The sequence below is a fragment of the Eumetopias jubatus genome, unplaced genomic scaffold (assembly GCF_037043125.1).
Source record: "Eumetopias jubatus isolate StellerSeaLion01/CBP00866 unplaced genomic scaffold, mEumJub1_p1.0 scaffold_17, whole genome shotgun sequence".
NCBI lineage: Eukaryota > Metazoa > Chordata > Mammalia > Carnivora > Otariidae > Eumetopias > Eumetopias jubatus.
The window spans coordinates 23,660,755-23,678,745 of NW_028274823.1; the positions used below are offsets into that span (position 1 = coordinate 23,660,755).

The 17,991-nt window shown below is 41.9% G+C and overlaps 1 protein-coding gene across 1 annotated transcript in view; it reads left to right on the forward strand.

Annotated features, from left to right (window-relative positions):
• Positions 1-17,991, forward strand: part of SORCS1 (sortilin related VPS10 domain containing receptor 1) — a 565,826-nt gene that overhangs the window by 443,117 nt on the left and 104,718 nt on the right. The window contains 4 exon segments of the mRNA XM_088020180.1: positions 7,428-7,574; positions 15,121-15,223; positions 15,487-15,563; positions 17,422-17,513. Of these exon segments, the coding sequence (XP_087876306.1) occupies positions 7,428-7,574; positions 15,121-15,223; positions 15,487-15,563; positions 17,422-17,513 (419 nt within the window).

A 17,991-nucleotide genomic window follows, 5' to 3' on the forward strand; every position in this document is an offset into this window, starting at 1 on the left:
AAGGATTTATAGCGGGTTATAATGAGCCATTACAAAATGTATTGAGAATTTGGGAAGTACACTCATTTACCTACATCCTATCTGAAAAAAAATCTGAAACTGATTCACATATGTATAGTCATAATGATGCTGTCTTTTGGATGAGTATAAGTTCATAGAGTCAAGAGGTTGTTTATATAACGAGAAGCAAGGGAATGATATCTAGTATATCAAAGAAAGGAACCAATGTCATTTAACAAATTTAAACCTATCATTGTAATTCCTTTTAATGCTGTCTACCCACCCCTCTTCTCCTTTAGGAGCTCTTGGGGATTTTCTTCTAGTGTGTAAACTTCTCTGTATGTATAAAGTCATGTTAACGAACTTGCATGCCCCATTCAGAGCCCAAACTAGCGTGAGACATAGTTTGTATGTATATATTTAGAAAAATGCACTGCAGACTTTTTTACACATTCACAAAGTTTTTCCACTCTTTTCCTGCCTATGTTCCAGATAAATATAGTAGTATCATGTATCTCAGCCTCAAACTGAACATGTATTCTGGAAAACATTTACATATTCTGGTGATTTAGTTTCAAATTCATGTTAGATAAAATTGTGATTTAAAGTATAAATTTTGGAGTCAGGCTGCCTGGATTTAAATCCTAGCTACACCACATGTATGTCTTCTAGAGACAAAGCCAAGAACTTCCAAGCCTCAGTTTCCTTGTTTAAAATATGGAGCTATACATGATACCTACTTGATAGAATTTCTGAGGATTACTTAAGTTAATCTTACCGTGTACTATGAACAGTGCCAAAAATGCATCAATATTCAACAAATTATAACATAATTAATATTATATTCCAATGAGGTTAAGCCCCCATACAATGTTCTGTTCTTAGAGTCTTAAAATCTACCCACATTTTTAAAATATCCAATATACTTCCATACCTTTGGATCTTTGTTTCTTCCCATATTGCACTTAGCATGGCCATAGGATGTTGCTTAACGCCAACCAGTCATCTTCTTATAAACAAGTGTGAATTACCACATTTATTTCCTCATTTGTAAATGTCGTGCAAACATTTAAATTGTTAGTGCGTTTTGTTGAAATGCCACGCATGTTCATGGCTGATTCCAGCATTTACAATATAAATATCTTGCTTCAAGAGTCTGATAAGAAGTCAAAGCGGCTGCCCCAGATAAATCACATGGTTTGCTTCCCTGGCCTTGACTCGGTCCTTGTTCTCCCAAAAACATTTTCTCATTTTCAGGTTGCATTTTTCCCCTTTTTGATTAACTTCTCCCCTCTTTTCAAGTCACTGTGAAAGCATTTTTTCTGGGATAAATTTTGTTTTCTGCCAAAACAGAGACCATTCTAATTGGTCCCTTGATGATGACAAAAGACGACAGATTTGGACAGGGACAGCTTTGCAATGTTCTGTTATTTACACCTGTTTTCCTGAATGGTTTTCTGAATTCAGATATTGCTAACAGGCATGGAATGAGAAGAGGAAACAGGGTAACTTCTAGACATGGCAAATCATTTCTTGGTTAATCCTTGTGTTTCCCTTTTGTGTCTCTCTTGCATTTGACTGTCCGTAGGACAACTGCTGGCTCTTATTATAATCACTGTGAGCAGTGGTGTGACTGCATTATGTAAAGGTGTTCTGTATCCTGGGGCCTGGGAAGAAGAGTCTTTGGTTTTATTAGCCTGACGGTGTGCAGCAACTTGAATTGAAATTGATGTGATCAGAACGGCGGTGCCGTATCTGCTGATTACCTAGATAGAAAGAATATTGGCTGACGTGGAACCTGGCACAAATGTTCCTTAAATCTGATTGTTCTGGCTAGCAACAAGCTGAAAGCCATCCAGCATGAATTTCCCAGTAGAATTGCAATGAATGATGAGTGCATAGAGATAAATGAAAAGTAAGAAAATCCATAAATGAATTAATAAGGAGCATAGATGAGCAACATATGAGGTAGGGGTGACAAAGATAGAATATATGGAGTGCACGTCTGCTCACATTTGGGGGTGACTGAGGAGGATGGTGTGAGTTCTTTGCTTGTATGCTTCTGCATGCCAATGACCTGTCATTCCTGTGTGTTCTTTAAGCTGTTTTAGCAGAGGCAAACTGTGTAATGTATAATGGTATGAGTCTGTGTATCAAGGAGATGCATTGTTGATGAGTCTTTGTGAAGCACATTTCTCATCAAATTCAATCATTTTGTTCACATACACACATTGAAACCTTACAACAAACGTGGCTCTCTCTGCCCTAGAGGTACATGTGTGCATGTGATGTTGGGGACAGAGTGTTGGATGACCATCTTGCATGGTTCAATTATTCAAATACCAGAATTTTCCTTGAGTCAGTTGACTACTGAACTTGAACTACATTCAAAAGACTCAAGAGATGTTAGGCAGGAAAGTGGGCCACAGAGCAAAAATGCTGGATAGTGATTTTTGTTGATGAAAATTCATAATAACAACAGATAATATTTTGGGTGCCAGTATGTGCCAGGCACCGTGTAAAGAACTTTCCATAATTATCTCATTCAATCCATGTATTAACTCTATGATGCTGGGACTATGATTACTTCCACTTTAAACATAAGTAAATGGAGGCAGAAAATGCTATCATTTGTGCAAGATTACATTAGTTGTGGCAGAATTAGGATCTGAATCCTAGAGTATGCAAACTCTTAAGAACAAACTATTTGTGTCTCTTGAAAGATTTGGGCTTGTATTTGATTGTGGCCCAGTAATAGCCCTTAGACTGGAGGTCATTGAAGGGTAGAATAAATAGTATTAGACTTAACTAGAAGTAGAAGAAACCAGACAAGAAAAATGAAACAGTCTTGAAAAAGCCAACATAAACAGAATCCACAAATGATAGCTCTGGACCTATTCACCACCTTCTGACCCAAGTCCTGAGTCTGCAGTTATAGCTCAATTCAGGCAGTACTATCATTATGCCTCCCAATTTTGTCTGGTGGCTATGTTTCCATAAGAGAAGCCTAGGAACAAGCGTCCTAAAATTCTGTCATTCCTGAAAGCACAAATGCTCCGGTGGCATCACACGTGGGATGTGTAACGGAAGATGGCGCCTGATGGTGGCAAGAGCAAAGGAGACATGATGAGTGTGTCTGAGACATATGATTCCTAGTGTTTTCGTGTGGTGTGGTTGATGAGAGGGGGTCTGACAGCTTTGGACAATATCCTCCCTCCTCTGGGAAGAGAGTATTAATTAATGACGATGAAGAGCACTTTGGCTTACTGGACAATGACAGTTCACCCCAGCCAAGTAGAAAGGGCTGTGTTGGGAGTGAAGCCACCTGGCTGGCACATTCGGAATGCACAGAATGTGCGCACACATGAGTGAGCACAGTGGGCATCATGGAAGACATAACCAACGAGCAGTTCATGTTCGGTTACACACATCATGTCTTCTGCACATGGTGAGTGCCCCCTCTTTAAAAGAGAAAGCTCAACAGTTGTGACGTGTACTTACACCTTGATTGCTTGGGGAAAGGTGCCTCTTACAATCCAGCATAGGAGGTGGAGAAGAAAAATGCTCTCCCTTCCGGCGCATATTGCTTACAGGACATGGAATGTTACCATCTAATTATACTTAAGGCTACTCTCTCCTTAGGAGAGGAGTTCTTCCTGGTTAAGTCAGTAGAGGGAAGAAAAGAACACTTGGGCATTTGGGGGGAGTAGGCTTCTTGATTGCAAAGTCACCCCTGGCCTTTCTCCCTCTGAGTTTGTGTTTCTCTTGGCTGCAATCCTCTCTTTAGAACAGAAAAATATCCTAGAACAGAAAAATATCCATATATGGTCACGGATATGTTCTCTTTCTTGCCGTGCTTGTTGATTCATAATTTTTATTCTCTTCTAATTGTGACACCTCGGCTTTGTAGTTGCAGTCTGAGACAGAGAGGGTGGGAGGGGTCATCTCCCAGTTAAGCAGTAGAATCAGAAATAAGCAGAAACTCTTGTTTGGGGGGTGGTCTTCCCAGCTTAGCCTCCGGTGGAGCACGTGAAAGAAAGATTGAGATACAAGAGCGCTCTGTAGAGATGCATATAAAAAACAAAGGAAGTAGGTGGGTGGAGACATATCAGCATGTTATCCAAGGGAGTGGGAGATAGCCTGTATGAACCTGGGCAGTGAAATAGGAGAAGGGAGGGCAGCAATGTGAAGCTGGCTCCCAGGGGCACACTAAGTGTGCGGATGTGCTCTGTGGTAGCTTGAGGTTTAAGCTGTAACGCTGTGTATTTAAAGTCTAACCAGAACCGTGTTTTGGCTCCTGTGAGATTAGAGAATAAGAAATAATAACTAAATACCTTTGAGACTTCTGGTATCACACTCCCCATATGAGAGGCAAAGAAAGATAAGTGGCTTCTCAACTCACTCAGCATTTTTGAGCAGAATTCAGAAAGGTAAAAAAGGTAACGGGTCTTTCCCCAAAGGAAGACAGACTCCCTGATGTGAGTGTCATTGCCGTAGGAATGTCACTCTCAGAAACTGTCCATGTTCACATGAAGGCATGTCTTCGTCAGGAATATTACTTTTTCCCATCTTGCACCATCCCTCAGCCCTACCCCGTTCCACACAAATATGCACATACTCTGAATACTGAGGTTGTCTGGCAACATAAACCTTTCTCCCCATCCTCAGTGAAACCCCAGACCTTATACATACATATGCACATACATGTACCCACCAGTACACACACATTCCATATTTTGGGCACTGACACTGCTCCCTTGATATCTAAAGTGATATCCAAAGTAAGAGGCGAGAGGTTTCAAGAAATAGAAGGTGAGACCTCAGAAAAGAGCCCTTGAGGAAAGTGTTTTATGCCTAGAGGGGCACCAAGACACCCAGGAAGATGGGCTTCTCAGGCTCAGAGCAAAAGGAGGAGTGGATGGCCCAAGAAACTAAAGAGCCAGGGTGACCATCTCTGCAGAGTGGACCGAAAAAGCAAGAAAAATAAAAAGACACCACACATGGGACTTTCACAGATACAGTGCCTTGGCCACAAGAGGAAAATAAACAGACCCACTCCAGCTCCATCCCCTATTGTCACCCATTTTGCCTGCTTTGGCAAGTTTTTATTCACCAAGGTAAACCCGAGGGCCAGGCTACCAAAGATGAATTACAAAGCACAGCTCTCCACTCAAGTGGCATTTGATAATGCCAAGCAGTCGGGGGCCAATAAAGTCACTGCTTCTGCAAATCAAATGAACCAGCTCCTAAACACATACAACCCTGGTCTGACACTCTTGCCAAAAGAGGGAGAGGCAGGAAGGAAAATGGGCAAGGAAACTACTGGAATAGGTAATAATTTCATTCTTTCTGTGCTTTACCATAACCTAGAGTGTCGAATGGTTAAGACAGCATTGTTTCTCATGGACGAGTATGCTGTGGAGAGAAAACGAGCATGACTTGTGAAAATTCTGATTCATGAAATTTCATTTTTAAAGAACTGGCAGTTTAGTCATATTTAAATATGTAACAGCCTCTGGAACATATGCAAAACCAATATGGGGTTCCCTGGTGAGCAGTCCTTATTGAGCTGGGATAGTGAATAACTAAATACTATTCGTAATTAACATACCATCCTTGGGAGGTACAGTGCCCCTGGAATTTATGTCTCCCACATTTGTCGAGGATCAACAATGCATAAGAAACCGCTTGCTGTTGATTGCCCAAGTGAGGCTTGTTTTCCTAAGTAGTTCCAAGTATTCCTCCCAGCTACTTATTTATACCATTTATTTGCTTAACAAACATGTCGTTCCAAAAGAATACAAAGTTGGCCCAACTCTAAATTATCCCATATGCCACATCAGCAGGTACAAACTAATGAGGTTTGACCGTGTCAAAAGCCAAGGTAAAATGTACATACTCTGTTGATCGAGACCCGACCTCTTTGAGTTGAGAAATTCAGAGCTGTATTTGTTAAAAGAACACTGGAAGTCGGACAGATTTGAATGTGAACCCCAACTGTCTGTTATCATAAGCAATTAAATTTTGTCTATGCATCAGTTTCTTCGTCCGTAGAATCTGGGCCATAGCTATGAGGCAGGTTTGTAGTGAATATCGGAGGTTTGGTATATAAATCACTGGGCATAGTGCTGGGTGAATGGCACAAACTCATGCTCTTTTTTCACTCTTCTGCTTATAAATGTTCATATTCTCCTATAAAGGGCCTGAGATAAGTGGGTTCAAATATACTTGTTAGCTTGTCCACTTACTACCACCACCTGTGCTCCACAAAACCACTCATTCTAAGGTTCTGTTTCCTTATCTTCAAAATGTGGCTGCCGGTGACTCTATCTCATGGTTACCGTGAGCATTAAATGGGATGGCCTGTGCTGTTGCACACATTCAGATCCTTCTCTCACTGGCCCTCAGTCTTCCTGGGTTGTCATAATAACAAGTAGGGTAAAATGAGTATGAATGCATTTAATACACCCGAAGACGCTTGAAAAATACGGGACACAAGTCATGATTTGTTATTTCACGGCTTCATCAACTTACCCAGTTAACCTCTTTCTTCAAGTATGGAAGAGAGAAGGCAATCATATTGTCAGAGCCAAGTAATTAATGCGGACTGGTTACAGTGGGAACAAGGTGTTTTAGGAACGGAGGAAGGAATGATTGCACAGCTTAGGGAAACCACTGCTTCTTTATGTTGAAATGCTGTTCTCTTCTGTTCAGTATATTCCAGTGGCTTAACAGAGCCATCTTTTTACAGGAAAAAAAAGAGGGGGGAACAATAGCAATTGGATCATGAGCTTTAAACTGACCTTTTTCAATTGCCGCAGGCTGTAGATAGCTCAGTGACTTAGATAGTTGTTAAGAGCATGGCCTGTGAAGCCATCAGCTCTGGGTTAAAATTCCAGGTCTGCCACTTATTCTCTGTGTGACTTTAGGCGGCATGACCTTGGAGAAGTCACTTTACCCGATGAGCCTCGGTTTTCTCATACGTGAAAAAGAATAGGTTATACTTAGCCAAGAGGATTGCTACAAAGATTAAATGAGATCAAGTATTTAAGAGCATGGGTGCTATGCCTAACATAAAATTAAGGTAGCCCCATGTACATATCATTTACCAAGCAGCAGAACTGAAAGCACCAGATTGTAACTCTAGGCGATGGTGAGCTACCACTAACCTACCTTAGAGGAAATAAGAAGCTTCTATCCAACTTAGGATACAACCGCCGTACCATAAGGGGCAAAGATATATTCCTTTTCTGTCCCATAGTCCAGGGAGTCATTATGCTTAAGCATTACCCCCTTCCCCCATCCTCACCCTCTCTTTTCTCCAAGACAAGTGCTTAAGCTGAATTTGACAGTCCGCATTTTTTTAAGTAAACAAATATATCCTATCTCAAATTGATGTATTTTTCAGCCATGTCAATTTTTCCCAGGTAGCAGGGATAAAGGGAATGTTCTTGGCTAACAAGAAGATTGACCACCAAGTGAAGACTTTCATCACGTATAACAAAGGCCGAGACTGGCATTTGCTGCAGGCACCGGACACGGATCTAAGGGGGGACCCTGTACACTGCTTACTGGTGAGTTTTCACCTTGGAGAAGTATGTTCCGCACAGCGGAGGGCTGGAAGTGGATATTAAACAGGCATATGAAGTGGGTTCCAGGGCTCGTTGTTCAGTTGGTGAACAAAAGCGGGCAGGGCTGGGCGTGCAGGCACTCTGCTGCCTTACATGCGGGGCCAGAGAGGTGGGAGGGCGTGAGTGGGCTCCTTGCTCACATCAAGGATTCTGAGTTGTGACCAAGTTCTGTTGAGAACCTCAAATTGTAGTTTCAGGGAGAATGCAATAGTTTCCATATATGGTGGGGATATACACCCTTACTTTCCCATGAATGGCTTGTTACATATCCAATGATGCATAAATTCAGCTGCAGAACTGATGAACTGAAAGGAGAATTTTGTAGATGTGTTTTCCAGCAAAGGTGTTTAGTCATATTTTCAGAGGAGTTTATGCCTCAAATAAGGGTAAGAACCACTGATCTAAACCCTCTTTTGTACTCTTTGTAATATGTTCCGTTCATCTATGTCTCATTCCGTGAAGCTGGGGTTGGTAAACTATATGGCCTGTGGAGCCAAGATGACCCACCAGTTGTTTTTCTGAATAAAGTTTTACTAGAACACAGTCATGTTTAGTTTTAGACCCACTGTGGCTGCTTTTGCTCTACATGGCAGAACTGAGCAGTCACAGCAGGAACTGTATGGTCTATAAAGCCTCCAGCATTTATTATCTGGCCCTTTAAAAAAGGTTTACCGTCCCCTCCTTTGAAGCATGGCGTTCTTTTAGTTGTCTAACATTTGGACACTGAGTAGATAGATGAGCATGAATTTATCTATGTATTTGATTATATGAAGGTGTCCAAGAGAGGGATCAGAGCTGAGTCTTGCCCTCAAGGAGTTTACAGTCTACTGGAAAGAGACTAGATTAATAAATGCAAGATTAGAGGGTCACATCCCACTCCTCACTGTAGCTCTGTTGCTGCCCTGTGCTTGACACATGAATATATACTGAGTGATGCAGAAGGAGGGGAGGAAGAGATTAATAATTGCAAAACAAAGTATACATAAGTGCTAATTTCTCTGAAATAGTTTATAAAAAGGAGAGATCAGTATGTAAACAGGGGAGACTTCTTCATTTTAGTATGAAGGGTTTAGTTGTGTGTCTACACACACACACACACACACACACACACACACACACACATCAGTGTTCACACTCTCCATACAATTCTGACCTTGATGTTATCCACACTCAGCTTGCTTTGTCCCATCAAGTCTGAACAGTCCCTTTGCAGGTTCATCTCATACTGCTGTGGGCGGGTCACCCTCCTACCCAAGAAGATGCCAGCAGCCGTGGCTTGACCTAATTAGTTGCAAAGGATATCATGGTTGTCACTGTGCGTCAGCAAAGCAGTCTAAAATTCAGCCTCCCACTCAGCTTCTACCCTTATTACCGGCAACTTACAGGGGGAGAAAACCGGTTGTTATCGTAAGTGCACAAAGCCAGTGACAGAGTAAGGAAATGTAACAGTTATTTATTGAATACCTACTCTGTACAAGGCACTGTTCAGTAGCATTTTAAATAACAGAGCCACCTTCCTAGTTTTACTCTTCCAAGTTGGGGCATCATGGTACTTAGCCAGAGAAGCATGGGATGCACCAGTGCCTCTTGGTATAGTCCTCCTTCCCACCATGCACTTTGGAGATTAAATGCCCATGAGAGAGAATTAACCAAAGCACCTGAAGAGGCTTGCCTGTGATCACTCTGGCGTCATAAATGGGTCATGACAAATGCCTCTGACACACAGAGCACTTAGTGAAGTGCTTCGTACGCCACCTCCAGCCCAGTTTTAGGAAGTCTTTTTTATTTTTTTAAGATTTTATTTATTTATTTGAGAGAGAGAGAGCATGAGTGGGGGGAAGGGCAGAGGGAGATGGAGAAGCAGACGCCTTGCTGAGCAGGGAGCCGGACTTGGGGCTTGATCCCAGGACCCTGAGATCATGACCTAAGCTGAAGGCAGACACTTAGCTGACTGAGCCACCCACGCACTTAGGAAGTCTTACTGTCATGCCTCCAAAATATAAATGCAGTATCAGCTTGCTTACCCATCTCCACTGGGACTGTCATAATCCAAGCCACCCTCATTTCTCGTCTGCCCTACAGTGACGGGCTCCCAACTGGTCCTCCTGTCTCTACCTGGCAATCTCTTTGCCACACAGCAACCAATGAGATCTTTTCTTTTGCAATCTAACTTTACTGAGGTAAAACATACATAAAAAAGTACCCATTTTAAGAGTATAGTTTGACAAATCTTGACAAGTGTAGATACCTATGTGAGCACTACCACAGTAAAGATAGAACATTTTTATCACCCTCAAAAATTCCTTTGTGCCCTTCGCAGTCATTTTCCACTCCCCCTGGCCCTAGACAACCACAAATCTGCTTTTCTTTACTATAGATTAGATTTATCTTTTCTCAAATTTTATGTATTAAATTTATTTTTATGTATAAAAAGATTTATCTTTTCTCAAATTTTATGTATTAAATGAGATCGACTTGACCTTTAAAAATTCAAATCTTATCCCTCCTTTACTTGAAGTTTCGAATGACTTTCTAACTCAGGTAGAATAAAGTTCCAGTACTTCACCATGGCCTGTGAGGTCTCATAGGGTCCGGCTCCTGTCTGCCTCCACTGCCTGCTGTCCAGCCTCTGTATCCCCCCTTCCTCACATGGGCTACCCTGGGAGAGGACCGTACCTCTTTCCATACCTTGAGCTCACCATGCTTCTTTATGTCTTAGGCCCTGTATTCACCATTATTTCTCTTAAAATCCCGTTTCCCTAGTCTGGCTTTTTCTTGGCTTTCAGATTCTTGCTTGATTACCTTAATCTCAGAGGCTTTCTTATGCTTTCTCGAAGGTGGTGCTTGGCCCAACTCTTTTGTACCCATGACCCTTCTCGTTCTCTGAAATCAGGGCATGTGTTTGTTGACTGTCTTTTCTACCTCCCTCTGCTAAAACGTGAGCGGCATGAGTATAGGATCTGTGTCTCTCTCTCTGGCCACTCCAGAGAATCAGCTCAAGGATTAACTATGTGGGAGGTGTTCAGCACGTGTTGTTGTTATGGGTGTCGTTTGTCTGAAGTCGATGCTCCATTGACAAGTGGTGTTGAGTTTCACACTCGGACTTGAGTGGAAACTTTCCCTTGCCACGGACAGCCACACTGAGGGATCTGTCGTAATAGCCATCTCTGAAGCTCAGAGGCTCAGGTTGACCCTACAGTTAACAAAATCAGTAGGCTCATTAAGATCCAGCAAAGATGAATTAATGGGCTCTGGATGTGTGGCACCCAGGAGTCTTTTGGCCTGCCTCCCTCATTAAACTTGTTCGATGTAGTTTCAGTCTGAGTTTTAGAAAACAGGCTGAGGAAATGAAATGGCAAAGGGAGTGGGGGGCAGGGACCAAAATCACTTGTAAAAATCTGCCAAAGGCACAAAATAGGAAAGAAAATCTTTGAGCTACAGGAGACCCGGACTGTTAAAAACCTTCTTTAGGCTTGGGAGCTGGTGGCAGAGAGGAGATAAAAAGTGCTTTTAGATTGTGAGTACTTGGAAAGTGACAGTGTCACTGAAAGCACAGCCTAGTGATTAGAAAGGAGATTTTCCAGCAGGGCTGTTACAAATGTGGAACAAGTTCAGAATTACAGGCCCAAACGGAATGTCCCTGGTAAAATGCATTCTATAGAAATAACACATCCAGAGTAATTTGGGGCTGTAGTTTTAGGACTTTTAGACTGATTGCCCGGAGGGCTCAGCTAGGATTTCTTTTTCTCTGAAGAGTGCATTGTACAGTTAGATGGGGTATTACAGGTCGTGGTCCGCCTGCCTTCAAAGCCTCAGGATTGGGCTCCCAAGAGGCGAGATGCGAGCTGAGCCTGTGACAAATGCTTTGGGTCCCTAGGGAAAGCATAGTGTTCTGTGGAGAGAAGCCGTGACTTCTTTATGGATTCAGTTGACAGTTCTCTGTTGGAGCTAAGCAGCCAGCTACCCCAGGAGATTCTTGACGCTGCTTTCCATTCCTTTGCACAGGCTGTGACTCCGCATGTTATGTTGGATTGGAGTGGAGCTGAATCTCCCCTTGGCCCAGAGCCCTCTCTCTTCTTTGCCATTGACTCTTTACTAAAAATCTAGTGGATTTCTAGTTCCAATTCAGGATCATAAACAGTGCAAATGTGTGTGTCCAGGGAGTGGATTTATAGGATACTATTTAAGACTTTAGCTGCTGCCTTATTATTTATAAAAGGTGCGATTTGGCTTTTCAGTGTAATACTCGGATTAGGAGCCCTTAGGGATGAGAGTACCATGAAGACGAGACCTAAAGGCTGTTAGTACAGAGGTTGGGGAAAAGAGAAAGTGGAATGAGAAGCTGATTGATCCTCAAATATATCTAACAGTTTTTTTAAGTTGATTTAATTCATGTTGGAGGGCATGTCTCCTATCATTTAGTAATTCTCCATTGGCCATCCACAGTGCTAAGAAGACAGTAGCTAATTAATGGATCAATTAAATCCAACAGATATTTATTGAACACTAGCAATGGCCAAAGGATTTCACTGGTTAAAATAAGAAATAAAAGAATAAGGCAAAAGAAAGATCTTTGGGACCTAGAGGTCCATGATGGGCTTCAAGAGTCTGTGAGCTCCCTGAAATTGAACACAGAACTCTGTGTGCATTTGCCTTTGTGTAGTTTTTCTTGGGATAGCGTCCTTAATTTCCTTCAGATCCTCAAACTCTAAACCTGATCCCGAAAAGATGAAAGACGAGAGATCTAAATGTTCCTAGGATTGACCACTTGATGATATGCCATGCCCTGTGACTATGCGTGAAGACACAGAGGGCAATTTTAAAACTGTAAAGTCAGCTGCTAGGTCGCAGTGGCCTCGGTGTACAGTGCTGTATCTTCCTAATGTGCAAAGATAAGGGGAATAGGAAGATGCCCTTGGGACAAAGTGTACTTTGACTCTACTGAGTTGCAGAGAACTCTGGAAAAATACTCACATATTTATGACATGGCTGGTAATGGGAGAAAAGAGGACAAGAAGGCTGGAGACAAGGCAGGAAAGGAGAAAGGAGAGGCAGACAAAGTGCCCCCTGCCTGGGCACAATGTGCATAATTAGAGAGCCTTGTCTGGCGTCCTGCAGGAATTGGCAGTGGCTTAATAGCCATTCTAATAAACCTCTCTATTAATTTTTGGTGACATGACTTTGACAGATGTCCAAAACTGGTCAGGTACAAAAGTTTGACTTCCAAAAGTAAAGATGAATCACTTAACATTGTTTTTCTTTGAGCATCGATGTAGATGATATAACTTCCTTGAAAAAAATGAAAGAAGGGGGATAAAAAGCCACGAAATATTCTCCTCATACCAGCTGGGGGCAATCCAGTACTGCAAATGTGAGAGTGGAAAAAAAGTGCACCAAAAAGAACACTTCTAATGTGGCTGCTACAGCCTGAACTGGTATCTTTCCTTCTCAAATTAATTTATTTTGAGCCTCTGAAAGCCCTAGCAACAGAGCAGTGCCGAGATGGCCAATTGAAAATGCCCTCTTTCCTTTGTAATGGCAAGTGCCCTGTGTCAAATAACCCTTGAGCAGATCAGATGGCAACTGAGCTTCACAGTCTTCGAGACTGTTGGCTGATGAAGTATGTGGCAAGCATCTGGCTCAGGATGGCAGACTTGGTGCTGCCTTAGCCACGGATGTTCTGCTCTACTGGGTGACACAAAAGGCCCACATGACTAGGCTAATCCCCAAGGAGTTCTGGACTTCTTGGAATGCCATGGAGATACTCAACATTAATCTGATGATGTGGTTTATACATTAGCCCAACGTACTTCTGGCATTGTTCTGAGTCAAATAGTCAACAAAGGTCTATCAGGTCCTCACTTATATAAAGCATTGCTTGATACTTCAAGCATTTATTGTCTCTTTCAGATTCTATGCCAGGTTCCACAGAAGACTCTCCTTTTTCCTGTCTTAGCATCTGAGTGCAGCACAGCCCTGTCCGGAACCTCCGCAACCTACAGCCCTACCCATTCTCGTCTTCCTCTCAGGCAAAAGGAAGCCAAACATTTGGGTCCCACTGATTCTTTTTATAGGGGCAGTCTTCCTTACTCTTATGAAACGTTGTAAAGTAAAAAATGCCTTTTCTGAAAGCCTTCCATGCAATTTTCAGGCAAAACCCATCATTTATGAAGATCATTATCCCTTGAGAGTTTACTCTGCGTTGGCAGTAAGGAAAGGCCCTGTTGCAATCCGCTGTTTACCAGTATTTTAGCCGCTTTTATTCCTGCGCTTCATTTTTAGTTTGCCGTTTACTCTATGCCGTATAAATTTAATCATTGTATCTCTGTAGCTCTCTGAATATCTGCTGCCTGAGACTTACAGAGCAGAATGAAAGTAATAACAGAGATACATTGGTGATTCCAAAAACTCAAGTCGATAAGATTAGAAAGTAATCTTTCTGAGAGATGAAAAGAGATGTGGGTTCAGACACAAACTTGTAGTTTTTGACAACTCAGTACCAGAACTGTTTTAAATGAAATTCGTATAAGATTTATTATCCTGTATTTGAAAACTGTTGGTATCTTAATCAGAGAATTTGATCGAGATTTTTACACATAGATAACAAGTCCCTTAAATTTTCACTTGAATTGTTATTAGTATTGCATTTTGTCTAAAAGCATGACTTTTATATTGAATAATACTGATTCTGAGAATACCCTGACATGGATACTCTGTTGATTGCCTGGTAGATGTTAGGAAAGTTTCACATGTCATGCAGTTTCTTCTGGACAGATGAGACCAAGGTCTCCAATGGACAGTGGCCAAGCGGTGCCACTGACTTCTTCAGATCCCTCCCAGACGGAGCAAATCTTTTTCCTATCTTTATATCCAATTTTTCCTCCTCTGTCTTACCTGGCTCAACTCTTCTGCTTCTTTTCTTTGTTACTGATATCACTCAGGCCTGAAATGTTCTTTATCTTCCTGAACACCTCACCTGTAATTCATACCCATCTTTGCCTCAGGCACCATTTTCTCCTTGAAGCCTTCCTTGATCCAAAGTTGGACATAGTCGTGTCAGCCTCTAGAACTTCATGTTTCATCTTTACTGATCTTATGGCTGTTATACTAGTCTCTCTTTATGGTAATCAATAGAAAAATCTTAATTTTTTTTAAATTACCCCATAAAGGCAGAGACCAAATTTTAGTCAATATAAGTGTTTCATAAGCTACACCTAGTGCTTTACAGATAGAGTACTAAGATATTTGTTGAATGGCCAAATGGCAATCAAGGCAGTAGATCAGACCTAAAATGAAGATGCTCCCTCCTTCCCCAATTTGGTACCTGTCTTATACTTAGTGGACACCAGATATCTGTGGAATAGAAGATGAGCGCATGAATGAATGGCTGGATGGGATGGGTGGATGAATGCATGGATGCTCTGAATCTGGACTTAAAATGACCATTTAGATTATATGCTTTTATGACCCTCATTTCTCCTCTTTTCAGCCCTATTGCTCACTACACCTTCACCTTAAGGTCTCCGAGAATCCCTACACATCAGGGATCATTGCCAGCCGAGACACAGCTCCCAGCATCATAGTGGCTTCAGGTAAGAAGCTTGCCTGGTGGGCTTGCCGTTGCAAACTGTATTTATTTTAAGAAGCTAGATATCTGTGCTGGGAATTTAATGAGCAAGCAAAAATATTTTGCAAGTCACCTAAACCATTGACCCTGAACAACTATGCTGAAAAACCCTGCTCACATACAGTGTTGACAGTCTCGGTCCATCTTGGGCAGCATAGATTGCCAGTAGAGCCCATTGTTAGCTTTTACAAACAGCTCCTTTCACTAATGGTGACATGCTCTCTCTAGGTAATATCGGTTCTGAATTATCAGACAGTGACATCAGCATGTTTGTCTCTTCAGATGCAGGGAACACCTGGAAGCAGGTAAGAAGGCATCCCGGGTCTAGTTGCTGTGGTTTAAATGACATAAACATTGTTCAGCTTGGTTAAATTCTGGGAACTCATTCAGCTATATGTAATTCCTAAAGCTTGTCAGTGTGTTTATTTTCCTTTTTGTTTTATGAGAGTCTTAAGTAAGACTGAGTTTAGCAAATACTTATGCAATGTGAGTTTTTGCCATTCAATAAAAATGACCCTTTTTTCAGATCCTTTATGTAAGAAAGTTTATAAGTGGCGGTGAAACCAAATTGGATCTGACTGAATTTTTTTTCCCACAAAGAAAACCAGGATCCCAAAGAGGTTATCGTATAGGGAACAGAGAGTCTGAAGGGTAGATTATATACCCAACACTGAGTTGCCTCCATAAATTCCCCTTGCCTTGGAGTCAGAATAGAGAGGAATGCAGTGATACAGAAACAGCCGTTACCCAGGTGGTATTTTGAAATGTTTAAATTTCATGTGCAGAAGACAGAGTAATAACCATCAGGGTGGGTGCATATGTTTTGAAAGGTAGAAATGGAATCTCTTTAAGCCAACGTGTTTAGCTTAAATGCTCCCTCTCTTTCTTCTGAATGAAAATTAGATACCCATAGCTTATAAAACGGACATTTAATGAGGTTTAGCAGTCATAACAAGATATGTGTCTAATGCATGGTTGTTAACACTTCAATAAATATATTTTAATAACCTACTGACGTTTAATTATCATACAATAACTAGCAAGCACCATAAATTGAAATCTAATGCACAGGTAATCACACAGAAATGAGAACACTCTGCTTTAAATTTTAGACAGAGATGTCCATGTTATGGTCCAGTTACCATTTCCTAGCTTCAGACCCTTCGTAGGCCCTCCGTGTGATTCACATGGTTTGAGAAGAGCGAGGCGGAAAGAAATTTGCTTAAGAAACCCCAGGGATATTGATCTTGGAGGTAGGTATGTAGGAATATGGACTATTAAGCTGCTTCTGGAGAACAGTTCAAGAGCCAGGATCCCATTTTGTTTCTTCCAGCACCCCAAACCAAGCAGAGAGCTCTCATTTCCGTAGTCCTGGGATACCTCTTAGGTATAAGAGGTAAACAAGGGGGAAAATAATTATGTCTGTAGTGTAGCCACAGACAAGGCAATACCAACAATGCAATCATGAGAAAAGAGCACGCATCTCGTATGGAGAGGACACAGAAATTGTTTGCGGCCCGTCTGCACTGGACTTCAAGTTGATTTCTCCACATCTGGGGAAAAACCTAAAGGACACATGTACCCAAGTTGATTCCATTTTGATCAGAACTACTTTAGATTTGATAGAGAATCTGAATTGAACAAGAACAGGTTTCCTTTGTAATACTTGGAAACTGAAATAATTTCCTCTGGACAGGGCATTGTAATGAGGCAAGTCCCAGCCCCGTGAGTCACTCTACGCATGGCCTTAGGCATGTCACATCTCTCTAAACCTGTCAAAAGGAGAATGTTGGAGTGAAGTATCTCTAAGGTTTCTTCCTTCTAAAGATGATACACAATTGGATGGTTACCCAGTATTCTGATACCGTCATCAGTGGGAATCAACAGAACTTACCACAAAAAGATGAGAATATAAACATGAATACATAACTATTAATTCTTCAGATTTCTTTTGTGGCACACCTAAAATCGTTTTATCTAACTCCAATGGTACGTGCGGCCCACCTTGGGAAGCATTGTTTATAACTGTCTTTCCAAAGATTTTTGGGAAACCCTGTTCTATCACGGGAGGGATTTATCTCCTCAGACGAAGACTAATGCTCTGAACTCTGGGCGTGTGTGGGCGTGGATGTGTGTCCATGTGGATGTGTTTCCGTCTTGCAGATCTTTGAAGAAGAGCACAGTATTTTGTATCTGGATCAGGGTGGAGTCCTGGTTGCTATGAAGCACACGTCTCTCCCGATTCGACATCTCTGGTAAATCATGAGTCATGGACCGGATGGCTCCATACCACTAAGCCCAGTTGAGGAGTCAGGCTGTCAGATGGGGACTGTGTTCGTAGTAAAACATCAGCGTCTACTAGAACATAATTTATACCTTTGCTCTATTAAAATAAGATTATTGCCTGAAGTTTCACAAAAGAAGGAGGAAAGGAGATAGAAGAAGGGAAGGGAGGAGGGAAGGGGAGAGAGAGAGAGAGAGATTGAGCTCGATTCTGCCCCTGAGAGAGGAGTTGCATGATGGTTTTCAAATATGTCAGTACCTTCTCCAGTACCTTCCTTATTCCTTCAGCACACTCCCAGGTACAGTGGCGTGTCAGGTACAACGGGGAGAAGTTAAGAGTAGCTTAACGTGTATTCATTATGTGTGTTCTGCACAGAGATCAGCAGTTCAGGGCACTGTTTTCTTCTGTCTGCTTTCCCCTGATCCTACTTCCTTCGCTTTCTTTGGGCG